Source organism: Siphateles boraxobius, unplaced genomic scaffold (assembly GCF_051911475.1).
Source record: "Siphateles boraxobius isolate OS27281-9 unplaced genomic scaffold, OSU_SipBor_1 293, whole genome shotgun sequence".
NCBI lineage: Eukaryota > Metazoa > Chordata > Actinopteri > Cypriniformes > Leuciscidae > Siphateles > Siphateles boraxobius.
In genome coordinates, this window is record NW_027508912.1 from 38660 (window position 1) to 63110 (window position 24451).

General features: G+C 38.8%; 1 protein-coding gene across 1 annotated transcript; it reads left to right on the forward strand.

The window, feature by feature from the left end:
• The first annotated feature begins 13547 nt into the window (after positions 1-13547).
• Positions 13548-22664, forward strand: fbxo43 (F-box protein 43). The gene is made up of 5 exons (XM_077246995.1): positions 13548-13637; positions 19663-20802; positions 20871-20979; positions 21715-21870; positions 22126-22664. Exons 2-5 carry the CDS (start codon positions 19703-19705, stop codon positions 22372-22374), a joined length of 1614 nt encoding a protein of 537 aa, XP_077103110.1. The 5' UTR covers positions 13548-13637; positions 19663-19702; the 3' UTR covers positions 22375-22664.
• The last annotated feature ends 1787 nt before the right edge of the window (positions 22665-24451 follow it).

A 24451-nucleotide genomic window follows, 5' to 3' on the forward strand; every position in this document is an offset into this window, starting at 1 on the left:
TTCAGTGAACGTTGTTATAAGAACGTTTTCACTCAACATTATGAGAACATCAGTCAAGAACAAATAACATCACAAGGACGTTCCATGAACGTTGTTCTAAGAATGTTTTCACTCAACATTATGAGAACATCACAAGAACGTTCAGTGAATGTTGTTATAAGAACGTTTTCACTCAACATTATGAGAACATCACAAGAACGTTCAGTGAACGTTGTTATTAGAACGTTTTCACTCAACATTATGAGAACATCAGTCAAGAACAAATAACATCACAAGGACGTTCCATTAACGTTGTTCTAAGAACGTTTTCACTCAACATTATGAGAACATCACAAGAACGTTCAGTGAACGTTGTTCTAAGAACGTTTTCACTCAAAATTATGAGAACATCACAAGAACGTTCCATGAACGTTGTTATAAGAAAGTTTTCACTCAAAATTATGAGAAAATCACAAGGACGTTCCATGAACGTTGTTATAAGAACGTTTTCACTCAACATTATGAGAACATCAGAAGAACGTTCAGTGAACGTTGTTATAAGAACGTTTTCACTCAACATTATGAGAACATCAGTCAAGAACGAATAACATCACAAGCACGTTTCATGAACGTTGTTCTAAGAACGTTTTCACTCAAAATTATGAGAGTGAATAATTCACTCAACATTATCACAAGAACGTTCACTGAACATAGTTATAAGAACGTTTTCACTCAACATTATGAGAACATCAGTCAAGACCAAATAACATCACAAGCACGTTTCATGAATGTTGTTATAAGAACGTTTTCACTCAAAATTATGAGAGTGAATAATTCACTCAACATTATCACAAGAACGTTCACTGAACATTGTTATAAGAACGTTTTCACTCAACATTATGAGAACATCAGTCAAGACCAAATAACATCACAAGCACGTTTCATGAATGTTGTTATAAGAACGTTTTCACTCAAAATTATGAGAGTGAATAATTCACTCAACATTATCACAAGAACGTTCACTGAACATAGTTATAAGAACGTTTTCACTCAACATTATGAGAACATCAGTCAAGACCAAATAACATCACAAGCACGTTCCATTAACGTTATTCTAAGAATGTTCTCATAATGTTGAGTGAAAACGTCGCAAGAACGTTCAGTGAACGTTGTTATAATGACGTTTTCACTCAACATTATGAGAACATCACAAGCACGTTCCATGAACGTTGTTCTAAGAACGTTTTTTTACTCAACATTATGAGAACATCACAAGAACGTTCAGTGAACGTTGTTATAAGAACGTTTTCACTCAACATTATGAGAACATCACAAGGACGTTCCATGAACGTTGTTCTAAGAATGTTTTCACTCAACATTATGAGAACATCACAAGAACGTTCAGTGAACGTTGTTATAAGAACGTTTTCACTTAACATTATGAGAACATCACAAGAACGTTCAGTGAACGTTGTTATAAGAACGTTTTCACTCAACATTATGAGAACATCACAAGGACGTTCCATGATCATTGGTTATAAGAACGTTTTCACTGAACATTATGAGAACATCACAAGAACGTTCAGTGAACGTTGTTATAAGAACGTTTTCACTCAACATTATGAGAACATCACAAGGACGTTCCATGATCATTGGTTATAAGAACGTTTTCACTGAACATTATGAGAACATCACAAGAACGTTCAGTGAACGTTGTTCTAAGAACGTTTTCACTGAACATTATGAGAACATCACAAGGACGTTCCATGAACGTTGTTCTAAGAATGTTTTCACTCAACATTATGAGAACATCACAAGGACGTTCCATGAACGTTGTTCTAAGAATGTTTTCACTCAACATTATGAGAACATCACAAGCACGTTTCATGAACGTTGTTATAAGAACGTTTTTCACTCAACATTATGAGAACATCACAAGAACGTTCAGTGAACGTTGTTATAAGAACGTTTTCACTCAACATTATGAGAACATCACAAGGACGTTCCATGAACGTTGTTCTAAGAACGTTTTCACTCAACATTATGAGAACATCACAAGCACGTTTCATGAACGTTGTTCTAAGAACGTTTTCACTCAACATTATGAGAACATCACAAGCACGTTTCATGAACGTTGTTATTAGAACGTTTTCACTCAACATTATGAGAACATCACAAGGACGTTCCATGAACGTTGTTCTAAGAACGTTTTTTTACTCAACATTATGAGAACATCACAAGGACGTTCCATGAACGTTGTTCTAAGAACGTTTTCACTCAACATTATGAGAACATCACAAGCACGTTTCATGAACGTTGTTCTAAGAACGTTTTCACTCAACATTATGAGAACATCACAAGCACGTTTCATGAACGTTGTTATTAGAACGTTTTCACTCAACATTATGAGAACATCACAAGGACGTTCCATGAACGTTGTTCTAAGAACGTTTTTACTCAACATTATGAGAACATCACAAGGACGTTCCATGAACGTTGTTCTAAGAACGTTTTCACTCAACATTATGAGAACATCACAAGCACGTTTCATGAACGTTGTTCTAAGAACGTTTTCACTCAACATTATGAGAACATCACAAGCACGTTTCATGAACGTTGTTATTAGAACGTTTTCACTCAACATTATGAGAACATCACAAGGACGTTCCATGAACATTGTTATAAGAACGTTTTCACTCAACATTATGAGAACATCAGTCAAGAACAAATAACATCACAAGGACGTTCCATGAACGTTGTTCTAAGAACGTTTTCACTCAACATTATGAGAACATCACAAGCACGTTTCATGAACGTTGTTATTAGAACGTTTTCACTCAACATTATGAGAACATCACAAGGACGTTCCATGAACGTTGTTATTAGAACGTTTTCACTCAACATTATGAGAACATCACAAGGACGTTCCATGAACGTTGTTCTAAGAACGTTTTTACTCAACATTATGAGAACATCACAAGCACGTTTCATGAACGTTGTTATTAGAACGTTTTCACTCAACATTATGAGAACATCACAAGCACGTTTCATGAACGTTGTTATTAGAACGTTTTCACTCAACATTATGAGAACATCACAAGGACGTTCCATGAACGTTGTTCTAAGAACGTTTTTACTCAACATTATGAGAACATCACAAGGACGTTCCATGAACGTTGTTCTAAGAACGTTTTCACTCAACATTATGAGAACATCACAAGCACGTTTCATGAACGTTGTTCTAAGAACGTTTTCACTCAACATTATGAGAACATCACAAGCACGTTTCATGAACGTTGTTATTAGAACGTTTTCACTCAACATTATGAGAACATCACAAGGACGTTCCATGAACGTTGTTCTAAGAATGTTTTTTTACTCAACATTATGAGAACATCACAAGCACGTTTCATGAACGTTGTTCTAAGAACGTTTTCACTCAACATTATGAGAACATCACAAGCACGTTTCATGAACGTTGTTATAAGAACGTTTTCACTCAACATTATGAGAACATCACAAGGACGTTCCATGAACGTTGTTCTAAGAATGTTTTTTTACTCAACATTATGAGAACATCACAAGCACGTTTCATGAACGTTGTTCTAAGAACGTTTTTTTACTCAACATTATGAGAACATGACAAGAACGTTCAGTGAACGTTGTTATAAGAACGTTTTCACTCAACATTATGAGAACATCACAAGGACGTTCCATGAACGTTGTTCTAAGAACGTTTTCACTCAACATTATGAGAACATCACAAGCACGTTTCATGAACGTTGTTCTAAGAACGTTTTCACTCAACATTATGAGAACATCAGTCAAGAACAAATAACATCACAAGGACGTTTCATGAACGTTGTTCTAAGAACGTTTTCACTCAACATTATGAGAACATCACAAGCACGTTTCATGAACGTTGTTATAAGAACGTTTTCACTCAACATTATGAGAACATCACAAGGACGTTCCATGAACGTTGTTCTAAGAATGTTTTTTTACTCAACATTATGAGAACATCACAAGCACGTTTCATGAACGTTGTTCTAAGAACGTTTTTTTACTCAACATTATGAGAACATGACAAGAACGTTCAGTGAACGTTGTTATAAGAACGTTTTCACTCAACATTATGAGAACATCACAAGGACGTTCCATGAACGTTGTTCTAAGAACGTTTTCACTCAACATTATGAGAACATCACAAGCACGTTTCATGAACGTTGTTCTGAGAACGTTTTTTTACTCAACATTATGAGAACATGACAAGAACGTTCAGTGAACGTTGTTATAAGAACGTTTTCACTCAACATTATGAGAACATCACAAGGACGTTCCATGAACGTTGTTCTAAGAACGTTTTCACTCAACATTATGAGAACATCACAAGGACGTTCCATGAACGTTGTTATAAGAACGTTTTCACTCAACATTATGAGAACATCACAAGGACGTTCAGTGAATGTTGTTATAAGAACGTTTTCACTCAACATTATGAGAACATCACAAGAACGTTCAGTGAACGTTGTTATAAGAACGTTTTCACTCAACATTATGAGAACATCACAAGGACGTTTCATGAACGTTGTTATAAGAACGTTTTCACTCAACATTATGAGAACATCAGTCAAGAACGTTCAGTGAATGTTGTTATAAGAACGTTTTCACTCAACATTATGAGAACATCACAAGGACGTTTCATGAACGTTGTTATAAGAACGTTTTCACTCAACATTATGAGAACATCAGTCAAGAACAAATAACATCACAAGGACGTTTCATGAACGTTGTTATAAGAACGTTTTCACTCCACATTATGAGAACATCACAAGAACGTTCAGTGAACGTTGTTATAAGAACGTTTTCACTCAACATTATGAGAACATCACAAGAAAGTTCATTGAATGTTGTTATAAGAACGTTTTCACTCAACATTATGAGAACATCACAAGAACGTTCAGTGAACGTTGTTATAAGAACGTTTTCACTCAACATTATGAGAACATCAGTCAAGAACGTTCAGTGAATGTTGTTATAAGAACGTTTTCACTCAACATTATGAGAACATCACAAGGACGTTTCATGAACGTTGTTATAAGAACGTTTTCACTCAACATTATGAGAACATCAGTCAAGAACGTTCAGTGAATGTTGTTATAAGAACGTTTTCACTCCACATTATGAGAACATCAGTCAAGAACGTTCAGTGAATGTTGTTATAAGAACGTTTTCACTCAACATTATGAGAACATCACAAGAAAGTTCATTGAATGTTGTTATAAGAACGTTTTCACTCAACATTATGAGAACATCACAAGAACGTTCAGTGAATGTTGTTATAAGAACGTTTTCTCTCAACATTATGAGAACATCAGTCAAGAACAAATAACATCACAAGGACGTTCCATGAACGTTGTTACAAGAACGTTTTCACTAAAAATTACGAGAACATCACAAGGACGTTCCATGAACGTTGTTCTAAGAACGTTTTTTTACTCAACATTATGAGAACATCACAAGGACGTTCCATGAACGTTGTTATAAGAACGTTTTCACTCAACATTACGAGAACATCACAAGGACGTTCCATGAACGTTGTTATAAGAACGTTTTCACTCAACATTACGAGAACATCACAAGGACGTTCCATGAACGTTGTTATAAGAACGTTTTCACTCAACATTATGAGAACATCACAAGAACGTTCCAATGAACGTTGTTATACGAATGTTTTCACTCAACATTATGAGTACATCACAAGGACGTTCCGTGAACGTTGTTATACGAATGTTTTCACTCAAAATTACGAGAACATCACAAGGACGTTTCATGAACGTTGTTATAAGAACGTTTTCACTCAACATTATGAGAACATCACAAGGACGTTCCGTGAACGTTGTTCTAAGAACGTTTTCACTCAACATTATGAGAACATCACAAGGACGTTCCATGAACGTTGTTCTAAGAACGTTTTCACTCAACATTATGAGAACATCACAAGCACGTTTCATGAACGTTGTTCTAAGAACGTTTTCACTCAACATTATGAGAACATCAGTCAAGAACAAATAACATCACAAGGACGTTTCATGAACGTTGTTCTAAGAACGTTTTCACTCAACATTATGAGAACATCACAAGCACGTTTCATGAACGTTGTTATAAGAACGTTTTCACTCAACATTATGAGAACATCACAAGGACGTTCCATGAACGTTGTTCTAAGAATGTTTTTTTACTCAACATTATGAGAACATCACAAGCACGTTTCATGAACGTTGTTCTAAGAACGTTTTTTTACTCAACATTATGAGAACATGACAAGAACGTTCAGTGAACGTTGTTATAAGAACGTTTTCACTCAACATTATGAGAACATCACAAGGACGTTCCATGAACGTTGTTCTAAGAACGTTTTCACTCAACATTATGAGAACATCACAAGCACGTTTCATGAACGTTGTTCTGAGAACGTTTTTTTACTCAACATTATGAGAACATGACAAGAACGTTCAGTGAACGTTGTTATAAGAACGTTTTCACTCAACATTATGAGAACATCACAAGGACGTTCCATGAACGTTGTTCTAAGAACGTTTTCACTCAACATTATGAGAACATCACAAGGACGTTCCATGAACGTTGTTATAAGAACGTTTTCACTCAACATTATGAGAACATCACAAGGACGTTCAGTGAATGTTGTTATAAGAACGTTTTCACTCAACATTATGAGAACATCACAAGAAAGTTAATTGAATGTTGTTATAAGAACGTTTTCACTCAACATTATGAGAACATCACAAGAACGTTCAGTGAACGTTGTTATAAGAACGTTTTCACTCAACATTATGAGAACATCACAAGGACGTTTCATGAACGTTGTTATAAGAACGTTTTCACTCAACATTATGAGAACATCAGTCAAGAACGTTCAGTGAATGTTGTTATAAGAACGTTTTCACTCAACATTATGAGAACATCACAAGGACGTTTCATGAACGTTGTTATAAGAACGTTTTCACTCAACATTATGAGAACATCAGTCAAGAACAAATAACATCACAAGGACGTTTCATGAACGTTGTTATAAGAACGTTTTCACTCCACATTATGAGAACATCACAAGAACGTTCAGTGAACGTTGTTATAAGAACGTTTTCACTCAACATTATGAGAACATCACAAGAAAGTTCATTGAATGTTGTTATAAGAACGTTTTCACTCAACATTATGAGAACATCACAAGAACGTTCAGTGAACGTTGTTATAAGAACGTTTTCACTCAACATTATGAGAACATCAGTCAAGAACGTTCAGTGAATGTTGTTATAAGAACGTTTTCACTCAACATTATGAGAACATCACAAGGACGTTTCATGAACGTTGTTATAAGAACGTTTTCACTCAACATTATGAGAACATCAGTCAAGAACGTTCAGTGAATGTTGTTATAAGAACGTTTTCACTCCACATTATGAGAACATCAGTCAAGAACGTTCAGTGAATGTTGTTATAAGAACGTTTTCACTCAACATTATGAGAACATCACAAGAAAGTTCATTGAATGTTGTTATAAGAACGTTTTCACTCAACATTATGAGAACATCACAAGAACGTTCAGTGAATGTTGTTATAAGAACGTTTTCTCTCAACATTATGAGAACATCAGTCAAGAACAAATAACATCACAAGGACGTTCCATGAACGTTGTTACAAGAACGTTTTCACTAAAAATTACGAGAACATCACAAGGACGTTCCATGAACGTTGTTCTAAGAACGTTTTTTTACTCAACATTATGAGAACATCACAAGGACGTTCCATGAACGTTGTTATAAGAACGTTTTCACTCAACATTACGAGAACATCACAAGGACGTTCCATGAACGTTGTTATAAGAACGTTTTCACTCAACATTACGAGAACATCACAAGGACGTTCCATGAACGTTGTTATAAGAACGTTTTCACTCAACATTATGAGAACATCACAAGGACGTTCCATGAACGTTGTTCTAAGAACGTTTTTTTACTCAACATTATGAGAACATCACAAGAACGTTCCAATGAACGTTGTTATACGAATGTTTTCACTCAACATTATGAGTACATCACAAGGACGTTCCGTGAACGTTGTTATACGAATGTTTTCACTCAAAATTACGAGAACATCACAAGGACGTTTCATGAACGTTGTTATAAGAACGTTTTCACTCAACATTATGAGAACATCACAAGGACGTTCCGTGAACGTTGTTCTAAGAACGTTTTCACTCAACATTATGAGAACATCACAAGGACGTTCCATGAACGTTGTTATAAGAACGTTTTCACTCAACATTATGAGAACATCAGTCAAGAACAAATAACATCACAAGGACGTTTCATGAACGTTGTTATAAGAACGTTTTCACTCCACATTATGAGAACATCACAAGGACGTTCAGTGAATGTTGTTATAAGAACGTTTTCACTCAACATTATGAGAACATCACAAGAACGTTCAGTGAACGTTGTTATAAGAACGTTTTCACTCAACATTATGAGAACATCACAAGGACGTTTCATGAACGTTGTTATAAGAACGTTTTCACTCAACATTATGAGAACATCACAAGAAAGTTAATTGAATGTTGTTATAAGAACGTTTTCACTCAACATTATGAGAACATCACAAGAACGTTCAGTGAACGTTGTTATAAGAACGTTTTCACTCAACATTATGAGAACATCACAAGGACGTTTCATGAACGTTGTTATAAGAACGTTTTCACTCAACATTATGAGAACATCACAAGAAAGTTAATTGAATGTTGTTATAAGAACGTTTTCACTCAACATTATGAGAACATCACAAGAAAGTTAATTGAATGTTGTTATAAGAACGTTTTCACTCAACATTATGAGAACATCACAAGAACGTTCAGTGAACGTTGTTATAAGAACGTTTTCACTCAACATTATGAGAACATCACAAGGACGTTTCATGAACGTTGTTATAAGAACGTTTTCACTCAACATTATGAGAACATCAGTCAAGAACGTTCAGTGAATGTTGTTATAAGAACGTTTTCACTCAACATTATGAGAACATCACAAGGACGTTTCATGAACGTTGTTATAAGAACGTTTTCACTCAACATTATGAGAACATCAGTCAAGAACAAATAACATCACAAGGACGTTTCATGAACGTTGTTATAAGAACGTTTTCACTCCACATTATGAGAACATCACAAGAACGTTCAGTGAACGTTGTTATAAGAACGTTTTCACTCAACATTATGAGAACATCACAAGAAAGTTCATTGAATGTTGTTATAAGAACGTTTTCACTCAACATTATGAGAACATCACAAGAACGTTCAGTGAACGTTGTTATAAGAACGTTTTCACTCAACATTATGAGAACATCAGTCAAGAACGTTCAGTGAATGTTGTTATAAGAACGTTTTCACTCAACATTATGAGAACATCACAAGTGAAAGTGAAGTGAAAGTGAAAGTGACACGTGATGGCCAAGTATGGTAACCCATACTTGGAATTTGACCTCTGCATTTAACCCATCCAAGTAAGTGCACACACATTAGGAGCAGAGTAATGAGTAATGAACACACACACACTGCAAACATGGATACACACACCCGGAGCAGCGGGCAGCCTTGAGTGGCGCCCGGGGAGCAATTGGGGGTTAGGTGCCTTGCTCAAGGACACCTCAGTCATATTCCTGCCGGTACTGGAATTGAACCAGCAACCTTTGGGTCACCAGTCCAACTCTGCTACCATTAGGCCATAACTGCCCCACAAGGACGTTTCATGAACGTTGTTATAAGAACGTTTTCACTCAACATTATGAGAACATCAGTCAAGAACGTTCAGTGAATGTTGTTATAAGAACGTTTTCACTCAACATTATGAGAACATCACAAGAAAGTTCATTGAATGTTGTTATAAGAACGTTTTCACTCCACAATATGAGAACATCACAGGAACGTTCAGTGAACGTTGTTATAAGAACGTTTTCACTCAACATTATGAGAACATCAGTCAAGAACGTTCAGTGAATGTTGTTATAAGAACGTTTTCACTCCACATTATGAGAACATCAGTCAAGAACGTTCAGTGAATGTTGTTATAAGAACGTTTTCACTCAACATTATGAGAACATCACAAGAAAGTTCATTGAATGTTGTTATAAGAACGTTTTCACTCCACAATATGAGAACATCACAGGAACGTTCAGTGAACGTTGTTATAAGAACGTTTTCACTCAACATTATGAGAACATCAGTCAAGAACGTTCAGTGAATGTTGTTATAAGAACGTTTTCACTCAACATTATGAGAACATCACAAGGACGTTCAGTGAATGTTGTTATAAGAACGTTTTCACTCAACATTATGAGAACATCACAAGAACGTTCAGTGAATGTTGTTATAAGAACGTTTTCTCTCAACATTATGAGAACATCAGTCAAGAACAAATAACATCACAAGGACGTTCCATGAACGTTGTTACAAGAACGTTTTCACTAAAAATTACGAGAACATCACAAGGACGTTCCATGAACGTTGTTCTAAGAACGTTTTTTTACTCAACATTATGAGAACATCACAAGGACGTTCCATGAACGTTGTTATAAAAACGTTTTCACTCCACATTATGAGAACATCACAAGAACGTTCAGTGAACGTTGTTATAAGAACGTTTTCACTCAACATTACGAGAACATCACAAGGACGTTCCATGAACGTTGTTCTAAGAACGTTTTTTTACTCAACATTATGAGAACATCACAAGAACGTTCCAATGAACGTTGTTATAAGAATGTTTTCACTCAACATTATGAGAACATCACAAGGATGTTCCATGAACGTTGTTCTAAGAACGTTTTTTTACTCAACATTATGAGAACATCACAAGGACGTTTCATGAACGTTGTTCTAAGAACGTTTTTTTACTCAACATTATGAGAACATCACAAGGACGTTCCATGAACGTTGTTCTAAGAACGTTTTTTTACTCAACATTATGAGAACATCACAAGGACGTTTCATGAACGTTGTTCTAAGAACGTTTTTTTACTCAACATTATGAGAACATCACAAGGACGTTCCATGAACGTTGTTATAAGAACGTTTTCACTCAACATTACGAGAACATCACAAGGACGTTCCATGAACGTTGTTATAAGAACGTTTTCACTCAACATTACGAGAACATCACAAGGACGTTTCATGAACGTTGTTATAAGAACGTTTTCACTCAACATTACGAGAACATCACAAGGACGTTTCATGAACGTTGTTATAAGAACGTTTTCACTCAACATTACGAGAACATCACAAGGACGTTCCATGAACGTTGTTATAAGAACGTTTTCACTCAACATTACGAGAACATCACAAGGACGTTTCATGAACGTTGTTATAAGAACGTTTTCACTCAACATTACGAGAACATCACAAGGACGTTTCATGAACGTTGTTATAAGAACGTTTTCACTCAACATTACGAGAACATCACAAGGACGTTTCATGAACGTTGTTATAAGAACGTTTTCACTCAACATTACGAGAACATCACAAGGACGTTCCATGAACGTTGTTATAAGAACGTTTTCACTCAACATTACGAGAACATCACAAGGACGTTTCATGAACGTTGTTATAAGAACGTTTTCACTCAACATTACGAGAACATCACAAGGACGTTTCATGAACGTTGTTATAAGAACGTTTTCACTCAACATTACGAGAACATCACAAGGACGTTCCATGAACGTTGTTATAAGAACGTTTTCACTCAACATTACGAGAACATCACAAGGACGTTTCATGAACGTTGTTCTAAGAACGTTTTTTTACTCAACATTATGAGAACATCACAAGGACGTTCCATGAACGTTGTTATAAGAACGTTTTCACTCAACATTACGAGAACATCACAAGGACGTTCCATGAACGTTGTTATAAGAACGTTTTCACTCAACATTATGAGAACATCACAAGGACGTTCCATGAACGTTGTTCTAAGAACGTTTTTTTACTCAACATTATGAGAACATCACAAGAACGTTCCGTGAACGTTGTTATAAGAACGTTTTCACTCAACATTACGAGAACATCACAAGGACGTTCCATGAACGTTGTTATAAGAACGTTTTCACTCAACATTATGAGAACATCACAAGGACGTTTCATGAACGTTGTTCTAAGAACGTTTTTCTCTCAACGTTACGAGAATGTATTTTAACTCTATATACATTAAAAGAACGTTCCAAAAACATTTTTTCGAGAAGGTTTTTTACTAACATTTACATAACTTTTACAAAACGTTAGCGAAAGTTATGGGAACGTTCCCTGTTAGCTGGGAAGTATCTTTTTGGCTACTTTGTAGTTTTAATGAGTATAAAATATATTGGCAACTTTTACTCTCTACTTGACTACAATTTTTAACAAGTAAATTTACTTTTTACTCCAATACATTTTTGAGTTGTTCTGGAATTACTCATTTTGCGCGGCACTAACGCTTCATCAGTTTCTCTCTGGGGAGTGAAGGGACTATATCTTGTGTGTTTGGCCTTTACACACACAAACTGGTCAACTCGCTGCTTTACGTGAATCCGAGTGCATTAGCAGGTATTTGCTGAATCACAGGTGTTTGATTTAGGAGATGAGGTCATGATGAGGCCGAAACCAGCACGTCCGTTGCAAGTAGACTTTGATTATTTATTATTTATTATATAACATTATTTTATTTATCTGCTATATTTATCATACCTTTTTGAAGGATATTGGTTTACTCATGGCCTTTTTGTGCACTTGAGACTTGAGAGTTTGAAGACGTTTTAAGAGGCTGTTGTGTCCACATTTATGTATTGCAATATTCAGTTTTATTTTATTTATTTTGATTTCTCACCAGTCTTGTTGACTGGTGCTCTGATTTGATCGAAGGTGGTACTTGTCCTGAACAGTTTTGGAGCCACTGATGTTCACAATCATAAATCTGACTCTAAACACTGTATTACATCAAAACATTTATTTTGTCATAACCAACCAAACCTTGTCGTTTTTTCATTGTGTAACTGACTTTGTTCTACAAATGTCAGAACGTGTATAACATGAAGTAAATATAACTTAGTATGAATGTAAATATATTCATGCATTCATGAAGACAACAGATAATACATTTTGATAAAACAAATTCATGACAAGAAATGCGTTCTCAGCGTTACTCAGGATGGACCAATCACTTCACACAATTAAACTAATCAATATTTTTAAGATTATAAATGATAGCCTATCGACCTTTCTTTTGTAATATTTGTATTATTTATGGAAGTTTCTTTATTCAAAATGGCAATGGTCGAAATGATAAAATGACAAAATTATTTCGTTAGAAAAAAGGTGAATACTTAAATGTTTATGTAACATTTTCGAAATCCACGATATCTCATAAATAAATCGAACCCTCTTTGTTGAAATGATTCCGTGGCATAGGGTTAGTAACACTAATTTTAGTCTCTTTAAATCCGCGTCCAATCAGTGAAATGGGCACGAAATTTGAAAGGTGGAGCCTCATTGACCCGCAGCTCACCGTCTCTCTCTCTCTCTGAGCAGCAGTGGCATGAAACTCTGACCCGACACGCGCGTAAGTAACGCAGTCTTTTATGCACAGGGTTTAATAATGATTTAAGTTTATCGATCTGAAAAATTGTCCTCGCTAAACGTGTCACAGCCCTATAAGTGTGTGTGTGTGTGTGTGTGTGTGTGTGTGTGTGTGTGTGTGTCGTGAACGCCTGCGTGATAAGCCACAGCTGACTGACGGTGTGTGTCGTTTGTTTTTCTCTTATTCCGGCATTTTTGAGTCAGCGGCGAGGCGTCAATCGCATGTTTCTTCACAAAACTGTTTTAAACGAATCGTGCTTCTTATAAATGGCTTAAAGTAGCGTGTTTGTTTGTGTGTGTGTGTGCGTGCTGTTGTGCACGCGCAGTTCAAGGGGCGCGAAGTTTGAATCTGCAGGAGGGAAACTGCTCAGCTCGTCACCATAGCAACCGTCCATAACCGACTCTTTTTGCCAGAACCGAATGTAAAGCTAATGAACAAAACAGTCTCCTAATTACACACAGTTTGAATGGTGGAAGAATTCAAAACCTGAACGCTGAATTGCTCCAGGCTTTTCTGATATTTCTGACTGAAACTTTCCATACCGGTATCTGTATTATTATCCTTACATTGTAATCAATAGCACACGTTTATTGTGTGTCTGAATACATGACATTAATTACCAACATAACATGTCCTATTTTATAGCTGTAAATCATTCCCTTATGGACATTACTTTGAACTAATTTCTGACAGACAGAATTGTATATAAATGTATTAAAGCTTGTTTCAGCCACGTAAAGGAAATATAAAAATGTAATTGTGACTTTATCACAATTCTGACTCATTGGCTCTTGTCGAAACTCGTAACATGATGATGAAGCTCATTGGTTCTAATGATTGAGCTTCTGTTTATCACAACTGATGTGTTGATGAATGTTTGCATGATTTAAAGACTAAATTTAATATGTTCATCTCATAAAGCGATTGTAGCCTATCTCTTCAGAAAATTTGGACTAAACCACTCGATTCATATGGATTCGTTTTACTGTCTCTATTTGAAGCAAAGTGGTAAAATGAAAAATCTGTCTTGACAGCATAGCTGTCAATGGAGGGACAGAAATCTCAGATTTTATTTAAAATAACCTCATTTGTTTTCATTTTTGGGTGAACTTACCCTTTAAAGTCAGCTTGAAACATGATTGTCTGTTGGAAATTGATTGGATGGTTGTGGTTTGCTATTGGTGGATCTCATGTGAGTGACAGGTTGCCCCGCCCTCGTCATCAGAGACTGGGTGTCCGCGGGGTCTTAAAAAGTATTAAAAGTTGATAAGTCAATGTAGAGAAAATTAAGGCCCTTAAAAAGTATTAAAGTCTTAAATGCCATTTTAAAAGGTATTACATTTTGTATCATATTTTCGTTATGTATATTTGTCCAAAGAGGTTGTATGCTACAGTTTGCCTGAATTTAATCATTGCGTCGGTGACTAGTGGGATTCTGTGTAGTTTTTTTATGGAATCCCGCTTGATATGATGTCATCTGTTACCGCGCTTCATGACTGTCTGCACTGCTGGGTGATAGCACATATGTCCCTTTCCGCCCATCACTGACTAATACATTAAAAAATGTAAAGAACAAAAGCATTTAGGCCTAAGCTCAACCAGTGTGAACTAAACAAAACGCTAGTAAAACAGACCACGCCACTTATTGTAAATAACGTTCACATACACACGAGTCAGCATTAGGGATGTGACGTGGGGATATTTTCCCACCAATCGAACGTGTGACAACACCGGTAATACCGGTATCACCGGCAGGGGCTTTTAAATTGCTAATTTAAAGGCAAACATAAAATGCGCGCGTTTGCATGGGCATGCATAGTGGTGGTCGTGCGGAGCAGCACTGTTTTGTTATTGTGCGGTGAATTGGCGCTAATTTGAAAATGAAACAATCTTTTTTACATCGCTTATGAAAAGCTGGTGCAGCAATGTGCACTTCACTTTCACTTTTAAATTGGCGTCAATTCATCCTTCGCATGGAGTTTGATGCGATCTGACCAATCAAAATCCACCATTTTTGTCCGACAAAGCAGTCAGGAGAGTTAGTAGATTAACGTCGGTGGATTTGAATTTGACAATCTCTCACGACACATTAGAGCCACAAAACGGTAGGCATATTTATTGTTCCATTTTCTTTGACTGACCAAATTTGAAAGTTGAGACTTTGTTTCATATTAAATATTACCTGCTCGGTCATGTCTGTCAGTGCGTTGTCAGTGTCCTTATAGGCTAAGTGAGTTGCACGTATAAAATGAAGGAACAAACACGATCCATCAGGAAACGCCATAGATCGCTGAATTTCACTGCACTTCATGAAGAGTTTTTCTTTTGCGTGAAGAAGCCGCTCGCCGGAGATGTGTTAAAAGATAGCGGAGTGCTAGGTATGTAACGATTCACTCGCAACCGGTTGAAAATCGATAAAAATGTGTGACGATTCAAGTCGGTTGAAATGTTAAACGAATCGCGATACACGTTTTAAACAGCAGGGACGTTTACTGTAGCCTACTGTGAAGTTGTGACGCTTTAGAGGCACAATAGCAGCAAGCACACACTGGCGCGAAGCTAGCGAGTGTTTTCACTTCTTTAATGGAACTTGAGCTTGTGTGAGCCAAGCTCAACTTCCATAGGAATGAACTGAAAACGCTCGGTTTGCTCCGCTCGCGCCGCGCCAGTGTTTGTCATAGTCTGGTGTGCGCTCCCGCCGTCAAACACATGGCGACGGCAAGCGTAGATGTTGACTCATTCAAATCGGAGGTGTGGCGGCATTTTGACTTTCCGTAGACTGATAATAATCACCACCGTGAGAAGCACCAGTCACCTCCGTTTTCATGTAAAAGGCATTAATACGACAAGTGCGAGAGCCACAGAGATCACAAGGTGCATCAGTGTTTCCGTGGCAACCAGGTGTTGTATTTATTTTACTATCTCTTTCTCTAAATGTGTAAGTTACATGGATATATATATTTTTATATATATAATTTATTGATGGTTATGGCATATTTTTCTAAATGTGTGGGTTTTTTTTTTACTCTTGCTAGTGTAAGGTTAATGATACAAATTATAACAAAATTAAACCCTTCTAAATGTGGTACTAATTTTACTAATAGTATAGTCTTTTTCTTAGTGTGCGAAGGTACCAGTGTCCACACTCTTGACCAGACAGACAGAAAGACTGAGTTGAAACAACCTTGAAGGGATTTTTTTTTTAATTTCAATGTAGTTTTTTTATTTGACAAATATATTTTAAAATGAAAAAAAAAGTGCAGCATTTTGTCTGAGAAATAATAAAAGGGACACTTTTTCATTTATAATTTCTTAAGTTAATCACTTGTTAAAAAAATCGTGAGAAAATCGTATCGTGAAACAAGTATCGTGAATCGTATCGCATCGTGAGTTGAGTGAATCGTTACATCCCTACGGAGTGCATTCATGATTATTAGGCTACCGGTATAATAATCCTCCTGGCTCCGGGTCTGAGTGAGTAATATACTCTCTTACCTTTGTTCTTTGATTAACATTAATGACACTTTAAGACCAGCCGCTGCTGACAGAGACGCGATCTGACACGCGTCCCATTTTCTCACAAATCTCTACGTTAATTTAAGACTTTGTTTAAATAATTTAAGACTGCTCTTATGAGGAGACTCGACAAAACGGACATTTTGGCATAATTTGTGTGTTATGGTTTGTTCAAGCCCAAAAGAGAACTCGATACTGACGCGCGTCTTCTCTGTGGGTCGCGCGTGCGGTCTCTTTACAATACAATACAAATTTATTTGTATAGCGCTTTTCACAATACATATTGTTTCAAAGCAGCTTTACAGAAAGTGCATTTCAGAAATGTACATAGAAAAAATACAGTTAGTTAATCATGTATTAATTTAGGGCATAACATATCGCCGGCGTTGAGTCGTCTCTTCACAGGCGTTTAGTCATCTTATCGCAGGTGTTGGGGGATCTGAAGTCTCCGTGAGAGGCTGGATACAAACTGGAGCTGACGAACGATGGGAGATAATTAGCATAGCTGCTGTTCATAATATTAATGCATTCGATCTGATTCAGCAGTGGTATAAAAGGTAAGCATTAAGTGAATGCTTGGCTAAAGAGATGCGTCTTCAATCTAGTTTTAAACTGGGACAGCGAGTCTGAGTCTCGAACAATATCAGGAAGGCTATTCCAGAGTTTAGGAGCTAAATGTGAGAACGCCCTCCCTCCTTTAGTGGACTTAGATATACTAGGAATGACCAGAAGCCTCGAATTTAGTGATCTTAAAGAGCGCGATGGATTGTAGGGCGATAGAAAGTCCATTAAATACACAGGAGCTAAACCATTTAGGGCTTTATAGGTCAGTAATAGTACTTTGTAATTGATACGGAACTAAATATGTAACCAGTGTAGAGATGATAAAATTGGTGTTATATGATCATATTTTCTTGACCTAGTAAGAACTCTAGCCGTCTTGTCTTTAATCTTTAGTCGTCACGCTTAAAAGCATTCACATTAATAAGAGCGTGATCATACAACGCTTGTCAACGGGTGACAGAAAAAACAGATACTGCGTAATTGCGTTAAATATTTTAATATATATATTTTTTTGCGGTGTCGCTGTGGGCAAGTGATAAAACCAGTGTTGCGACTGAACACCGTGTAACACCGGTAACACCGACTACCGTAGCAAGCTTAGTCAGCATATGGTTATCTTGTTTATATTGTTTCACATTCATGTTGAGAAAAACAATATCCACATATTCGAGTGAGAAAAAGCATTGCGCTGCCGCTGACAGACGTTGCAGGGACACAGTGACAGATAACGAAGTTTCTAACAGCACTTTGCGTATTCTGTTATTTTAAGCCTGTCTTCCTTAACGAAACTTAAAGGAAGCATATTATGTCTCAAAATCATTTTGCTATCAGTTAAGTTATCATCTTGGCTCACTCGGGTTCAGCTGCGCTTACCGTTTATGCGACGGTGGACAGCTGTCTTTCGTCATTCGACTGCTTTTTTCATATGATTTCTCATTATTGTGGTGATATTGTAATGACTCAGTATCATTAATTAATTTGATTAAAAGTAATTCCATTTTGTAATATCATTTAGTAAGATCATTTTCATCCAAGTAATTCCAAACTTCGCAAAGACGAGATTATGTGATCAAATATAAACTCTCCACAGCGCCACCCAGTGCATTCAATTATAACTGCGAGTTAGTGCTTGGGATTTATCATGGATTCAGAGCATTTACGGCCAGCAAAACATGCAACGTAGTAAGATTCGAATAGTATTTTATTTTTCGAATAATAATTACAGACCGAATATTCGTGCACAACCCTAATACTGACACTCTGCTCTGGTGCATCAAATCAAGCACTCTGTGGTAATCTCAGGTAAACTGTCTGACCAGTCAGGTGTTTGTCATGAGAAGTGTATACCACAACACAAAGTTGATGTTACAAATACATCTTTTGAATATACTTTGTAAAATCATTGTCCCTTTAGCTCGGAGAGGTTTATTTTCCTTCAGTTTTCTCAATTGTTTTGTTTATTGTGTCCAATTCTGGTTTCTCTTTCTAATAAACCTTGCATTGCGTTAGTCACTCAATTAATTATCTTGTGCTTCGTTCCCATCCTTCTTTTGGATTAAGGAGTTATCACAAACTAAGACTGTTGTGCTATCTTATAATCAGTATATAGTAAATGTAAGGTGTCGCCGATGAAACTGTTAAAACTTGAAGTGGCGATGAGGTCTTAAAATGTATGGAAGGTGTCTTAAAAAAAGATCTTAAATGGTATTCAATTTAATTCCATGATTCCTGTATATACCCTGTGAGAAGAGAAGAGAGAGAAGATGCTGCAAGAGGAACTGATTCAAGATTACCAGAAAATGAATGTATCACAATAATCATGTGCACTAATAAATCAATTAGAATCAATATTACCTGTAAATAAATAGTTGTAAAATTATGTATGACATGCACATATTAACTTTTATTCTCCTGTGTTGTTTGACAGCACTGTTGGGTCCAGCGAGCGTAAGTTGAAGCTGAAGATAATGGAGGGCGTGCAGGTTCCCGGCATCGGCCAAATGGACCGGGTATTTACGCCCAGGAGAGAGCGCCATCTCAACGGCACCAAGGCCACGGTTCTCCTGCACAGAAGAGACCAGGCCCAGTCCAGGGACTCTATCACAGAACCGGCCGCGCTGGTAGCCTGGTGCGAGACGCCGAAGCTGACCCGGAAGGACGGGTCGCTCCGGAGGCGCTTGCTTGTATCCCGCTCCTCATCCGATGGGAGTAAGAGTGGCTTCACCACACCGGATCACCTGACCCGCGAGAGCTTCGACTCCCCGGACATCAGCCCGACCGGGCCTCTGTCTTACAGCACTTTAAAAGGGGATGACTTTGTGTTCTCGTGTCGGAAGCGGCGTCTTCTGTTTTCTCAGGCCGTCACGTCCACCCTGGAGTCGGGCAGGAGTGGCGTAACCCTAACCCACACGAGTCTCACCGAACCGGACCCGGACGAGAGCATCATAGCCGGTCCTCCCAGCTCGCCTCACACACACGACCTGACGAAGGAGAACTTCCGGTCCCCGGTGCGCACAGGGAAGCAGGTTCCAGACACTCCCTCGGACACGCCCCCAGACACGCCCCTGGAGGACAGCGGCTTCAGCTCTCTGGGTCTGGATAAATCCCACGACTCCTCGGTGGACCACGACGGCTCGTTCCAGGAGCTGGTTCTGCCAGGCTCGAGCGGGCGGGAGAAGAGGCGCTCGCGGCTGGAGAGACAGCGGAGACTGTCCACGCTCCGGGAGGGAGGCTCTCAGTCCGAGGACGGGCCCAGAGACCCGCGGGCCGACCCGCACAAGGACGAGGTGTTCCTGGATGGGACACCGCTGAGCGCCGCTACGCTGCAGATGCAGGATCTGTCGCTGACGCCGGCGCTACAGGCCGTGCTCTCCATCAGCCGCCGTGGGTCGAGCCTGGAGGACCTGCTGCTGGACCGGCCCGTCAGAACCAGCTTGCCGCTCTCGGGCCTCATCGGCCGCAAAATGGGCCTCAACAAGGTGGACGTGATCTCCGAACTGAGGATGAGGAACCTGAGACACGTGCTAGCGGTGATCTTGAGTCTTCTGTCTGCAGCCGACATCTACAGGTCAGTGACGGGCAGATATTCCTCATCCTTCAGTTTGTGAAGCGGTTAATAACATGCGGTTGCTGCAGGTTTGGGCAGGTGTGTGAGGACTGGAGCGACGTCATCACTGAAGACCGGAGAGCCGCTCACAGGAGGAGATGCCACATCCGAGAGCTCAAGATCTCCCTAACACTGGAGGTGAAACTCTAGATAAAACAGTCCAGTGCTGCACTGTCACATGACCTCATGTTGAATGCGAGTTGCGTCCAGTTATCATAAACGCGGTAATTATGCATTAAGTCTGCGCATGTTTTCACACACTATGATCACTCCCAAATATCAGCTTATTGAATTAACCCGGTTTACATGCAAACCCAGCAATGCAAGTTAACCGTTTCTACAGGATTTTATTAATTTAGTGACGTCCAAAGCTAAGCATTGGTGCATTTGTTATTAGAGATGTGATGTTAATTAAATAATTAATTAATATCTTCGGTTGTAAGAGATCAAAACACAATTTTTTTTCTTTCTTCAGTCTGAGAGTCGGAGTTTGCGATATATTTCCTGCCTCCTAACACTCGCTCTTCAATTTGCAGTAAAGACGCTTCTCTCTCTCTCTCTCACACACTCTCAAACTCTCAATCTCTCTCTCTCCCTCTCTTACACACATCACTTTATGCTGAAGCATTTATGATTTACTCCCATAAATTAAAACAGGTTAACATTTACATGAACACACACTGCTGGATTATTGGGGATAATCGGGTTAAGATCATGCATGGAAACACTCAATGAATAATTTTGATTATTAAAGTCAGTCATCACACTGGTAATGTACGGTTGGTGCAGAAAAATATAGGAGGTTGTTCTTCTGTCAGTCTCAGTACAGTGAAGGATGTAGTGCTGAGCTTTCCTGTGTGTGTGTGTGTGTAGGGAGGAAAGCCGGCTCATGTTCCGGATGCAGACACTAGGGCGGCGCTGGTGTGCAGGTCGGCTCTGGGCAGCGTACAGGCTCAGGCCCGAACACCCCTCGCCCCCCCGCCCATCACCCCGACCCACGCCAGCTCCAGACGCAGGCAGTTCCTGCAGGTGCGCAACTCACCTGTGCTGATCACGCTTATTCACCTGTGCTGATCACGCCAGATCTCTTCACCTGTGTGTCCCAGATGGGATTATACTCTGCACTATGTTCTCAACCATCTATAGTTAAAAGGTTATTTATAATCAAGCATCAGAGTCTGTTTTGGCTGCATAACGTACTGGAAGTGTTTATTTCCTACCGCTGAGAGAACCTGCTAGATGATTCCCGTTAGCTGGTACTAATATCTCTCTCTCTCGCCCCAGGTGGCAGAAACCCTGTTCAGTGACGAGCACCTGAAGCCGTGCCCCCGCTGTGAGCACCCGGCCCGCTGTCACTCGCTGCGCGCCGAGGGTGTGTGTAGCTGGAGCGACTGCCGCTTCCGCTTCTGCACCTCGTGCTCGAGCTCCTTCCACGGGGCCAGAGACTGCGCACACCTGTCGGCCAAACGCCGGAGCCGGAGAGACGTGCTGCCGGGCAGCGCTCAGAGCAGACGCAACGTGAGGCGGCTCTGAGAGTGTGTGTGTGTGTGTGTGTGTGTGTCGGCCAAACGCCGGAGAGACGTGCTGCCGGGCAGCGCTCAGAGCAGTCGCAACGTGAGGTGGCTCTTGAGAGTGTGTGTGTGTGAGAGAGAGTGTGTGTTTTGCGTTCCTCTGTGTGGGTTTGTTTTTTATGAACTTCTCATGAGTTTTGCACTTATGTACAGTATTCATTTTGGTCCTGTGAATCTACATGTATGTACATAATACTCTTTACATACTTGTTTTTATACATTGTTTTAAATAAAGCCCTTTTTACTTATGAATGCATCGTTTTATTACAGCGTTTGTATACAGTTCCTACATGATGTCACAACATACGGGCATTTGCAAACCCGGCGCCATTTCTGTGGGCATGCTGTGGGCAGAACATTAGAAGAAGAAGCTGAAACGAGTTAATGTCGTGATAAAAAGTGAAAATGGTCATCTCCTGCTGGGTCAATGGATGTTCAAATCGTGCCGGAGGTTCAGTTAAATTTGGATTTTACAGTATACCCGTCATTAGACTTCATGAATGTCAGAACAAAGACTGAGGTTATGGCTGGCGAGGATAAACAGGAAAGAAACTCCCTCAAAACAAATATGAGTTAACACTTTGCAGTTTGAATGATGTCCTGTATGAACAAAATGACGAGGTATTAAAAACATACAAAAACAACATTGTTTCCACTGTTTGATCGCGATCGGGCCCGCGCCTCTCTCTCACACACACACGCGCGCGCACATTCCAGTATTGCAATCTCAGATTATGTCCTTAAAGAACCCGCGTATAAAGTAGTTCTGCATTACATAAATTAATTTGCACGCGAGTTTTATTTATTTTTATATTCATGCACCGAACCATGACGCCCGTACAGTTTCGATTTAATACGAATACATGTACCGTTCAACCCCTATTCTTCAGTGTACAAATAAGTACATGCATATAACAGAAAGCACCGATGACTGTTTTAAGGGGCACATAGGAATTAAGTGGTGGAGGCTATGGCTTTTTAATAGACAGATAGTCTAGCATCATGCTACATTTGCTATGATGACTAATTTTCTATTGATTGCACTTCAGCTAACATCACCAACCCAACCCAACCCTCGGCAAACTGATTGTACGCCTCTAGTGATTTCCAGGCTCAGAATTGCTCACATGTGTAAAAACTCCTAGCTAATACCAGATAGTACACATGAAAATACTGTATCTGAGGCAAAGCTGCATAATCAGTGCTCAGTGCTTCCTTCGTTAGCGCATACGGATCCACAACATATATGACTGAAATTTTTGCATTGTCCCTCTCTCTGTCTTGTGTTAGAGTCTGTTTATAATCTCTGTCATTTTGTCTCTTCATGATTTGCGTAACATTATAAACAGAAAGAAATATTCTAAATTTGCTTGTAAAACTTTGTAAACACCGCAGATTTATGCCATCAAAGATGGCGTCTCCGGGGAGGTCACGTGACAATAGTTGGCCTGTGGGAACTATGTATAAGAAATGATCAGGCCACTTTAGAGAAGAGTGTGAGATCTCTCAGAATTGCGTTTGAATATATATATATGTGCACACGCGGGTAGTCCTTTACAAATTGACTTCAACAAACTACGTGTCTAGCCTTAAATTCATAATACAGAATTTTTATCGTAGCCGCGTGAACCGGTATTATCACGACAACGTTTTATCAGTACAGAGGTAAAGGGAAGGAGGCCTTCACAAGGGAGAGACTAGTGTCACTTCAGGGATGCGTTGTCGTCGTGTCCAGGCGCAGGTCCTACATCAGATCTGGATACGGCCTGGATCCGGCGGACTGCGGTAAACCTCGGGATAAACAGAGAGACTTATATTAGCGTAGACGCTATCCTAGGATTTAAGGGAAGTGTTCCCGGTTCCGGCTGATCTAAACTATGCAGCCTAATATTGAATTATAGAAGTCTATAGAGTGTTATGTGAATGCTAAGCCAAAGAGATGTTTTTAGTCTAGCTTTGAACTGACAGACTGTGTCTGCTTCCCGGACAATGTTAGGAAGATTGTTCCAAAGTTTTGGTGCTAAATAGGAAAAGGATCT

Coding starts and splice junctions, on each gene's coding strand:
- fbxo43 (XM_077246995.1), top strand. CDS start 19,703: ATGGAGGGCGTGCAGGTTCCCGGCATCGGCCAAATGGACCGGGTATTT. Junction 20,803..20,870: donor TCTGCAGCCGACATCTACAG/GTCAGTGACGGG, acceptor CGGTTGCTGCAG/GTTTGGGCAGGTGTGTGAGG. Junction 20,980..21,714: donor AGATCTCCCTAACACTGGAG/GTGAAACTCTAG, acceptor GTGTGTGTGTAG/GGAGGAAAGCCGGCTCATGT.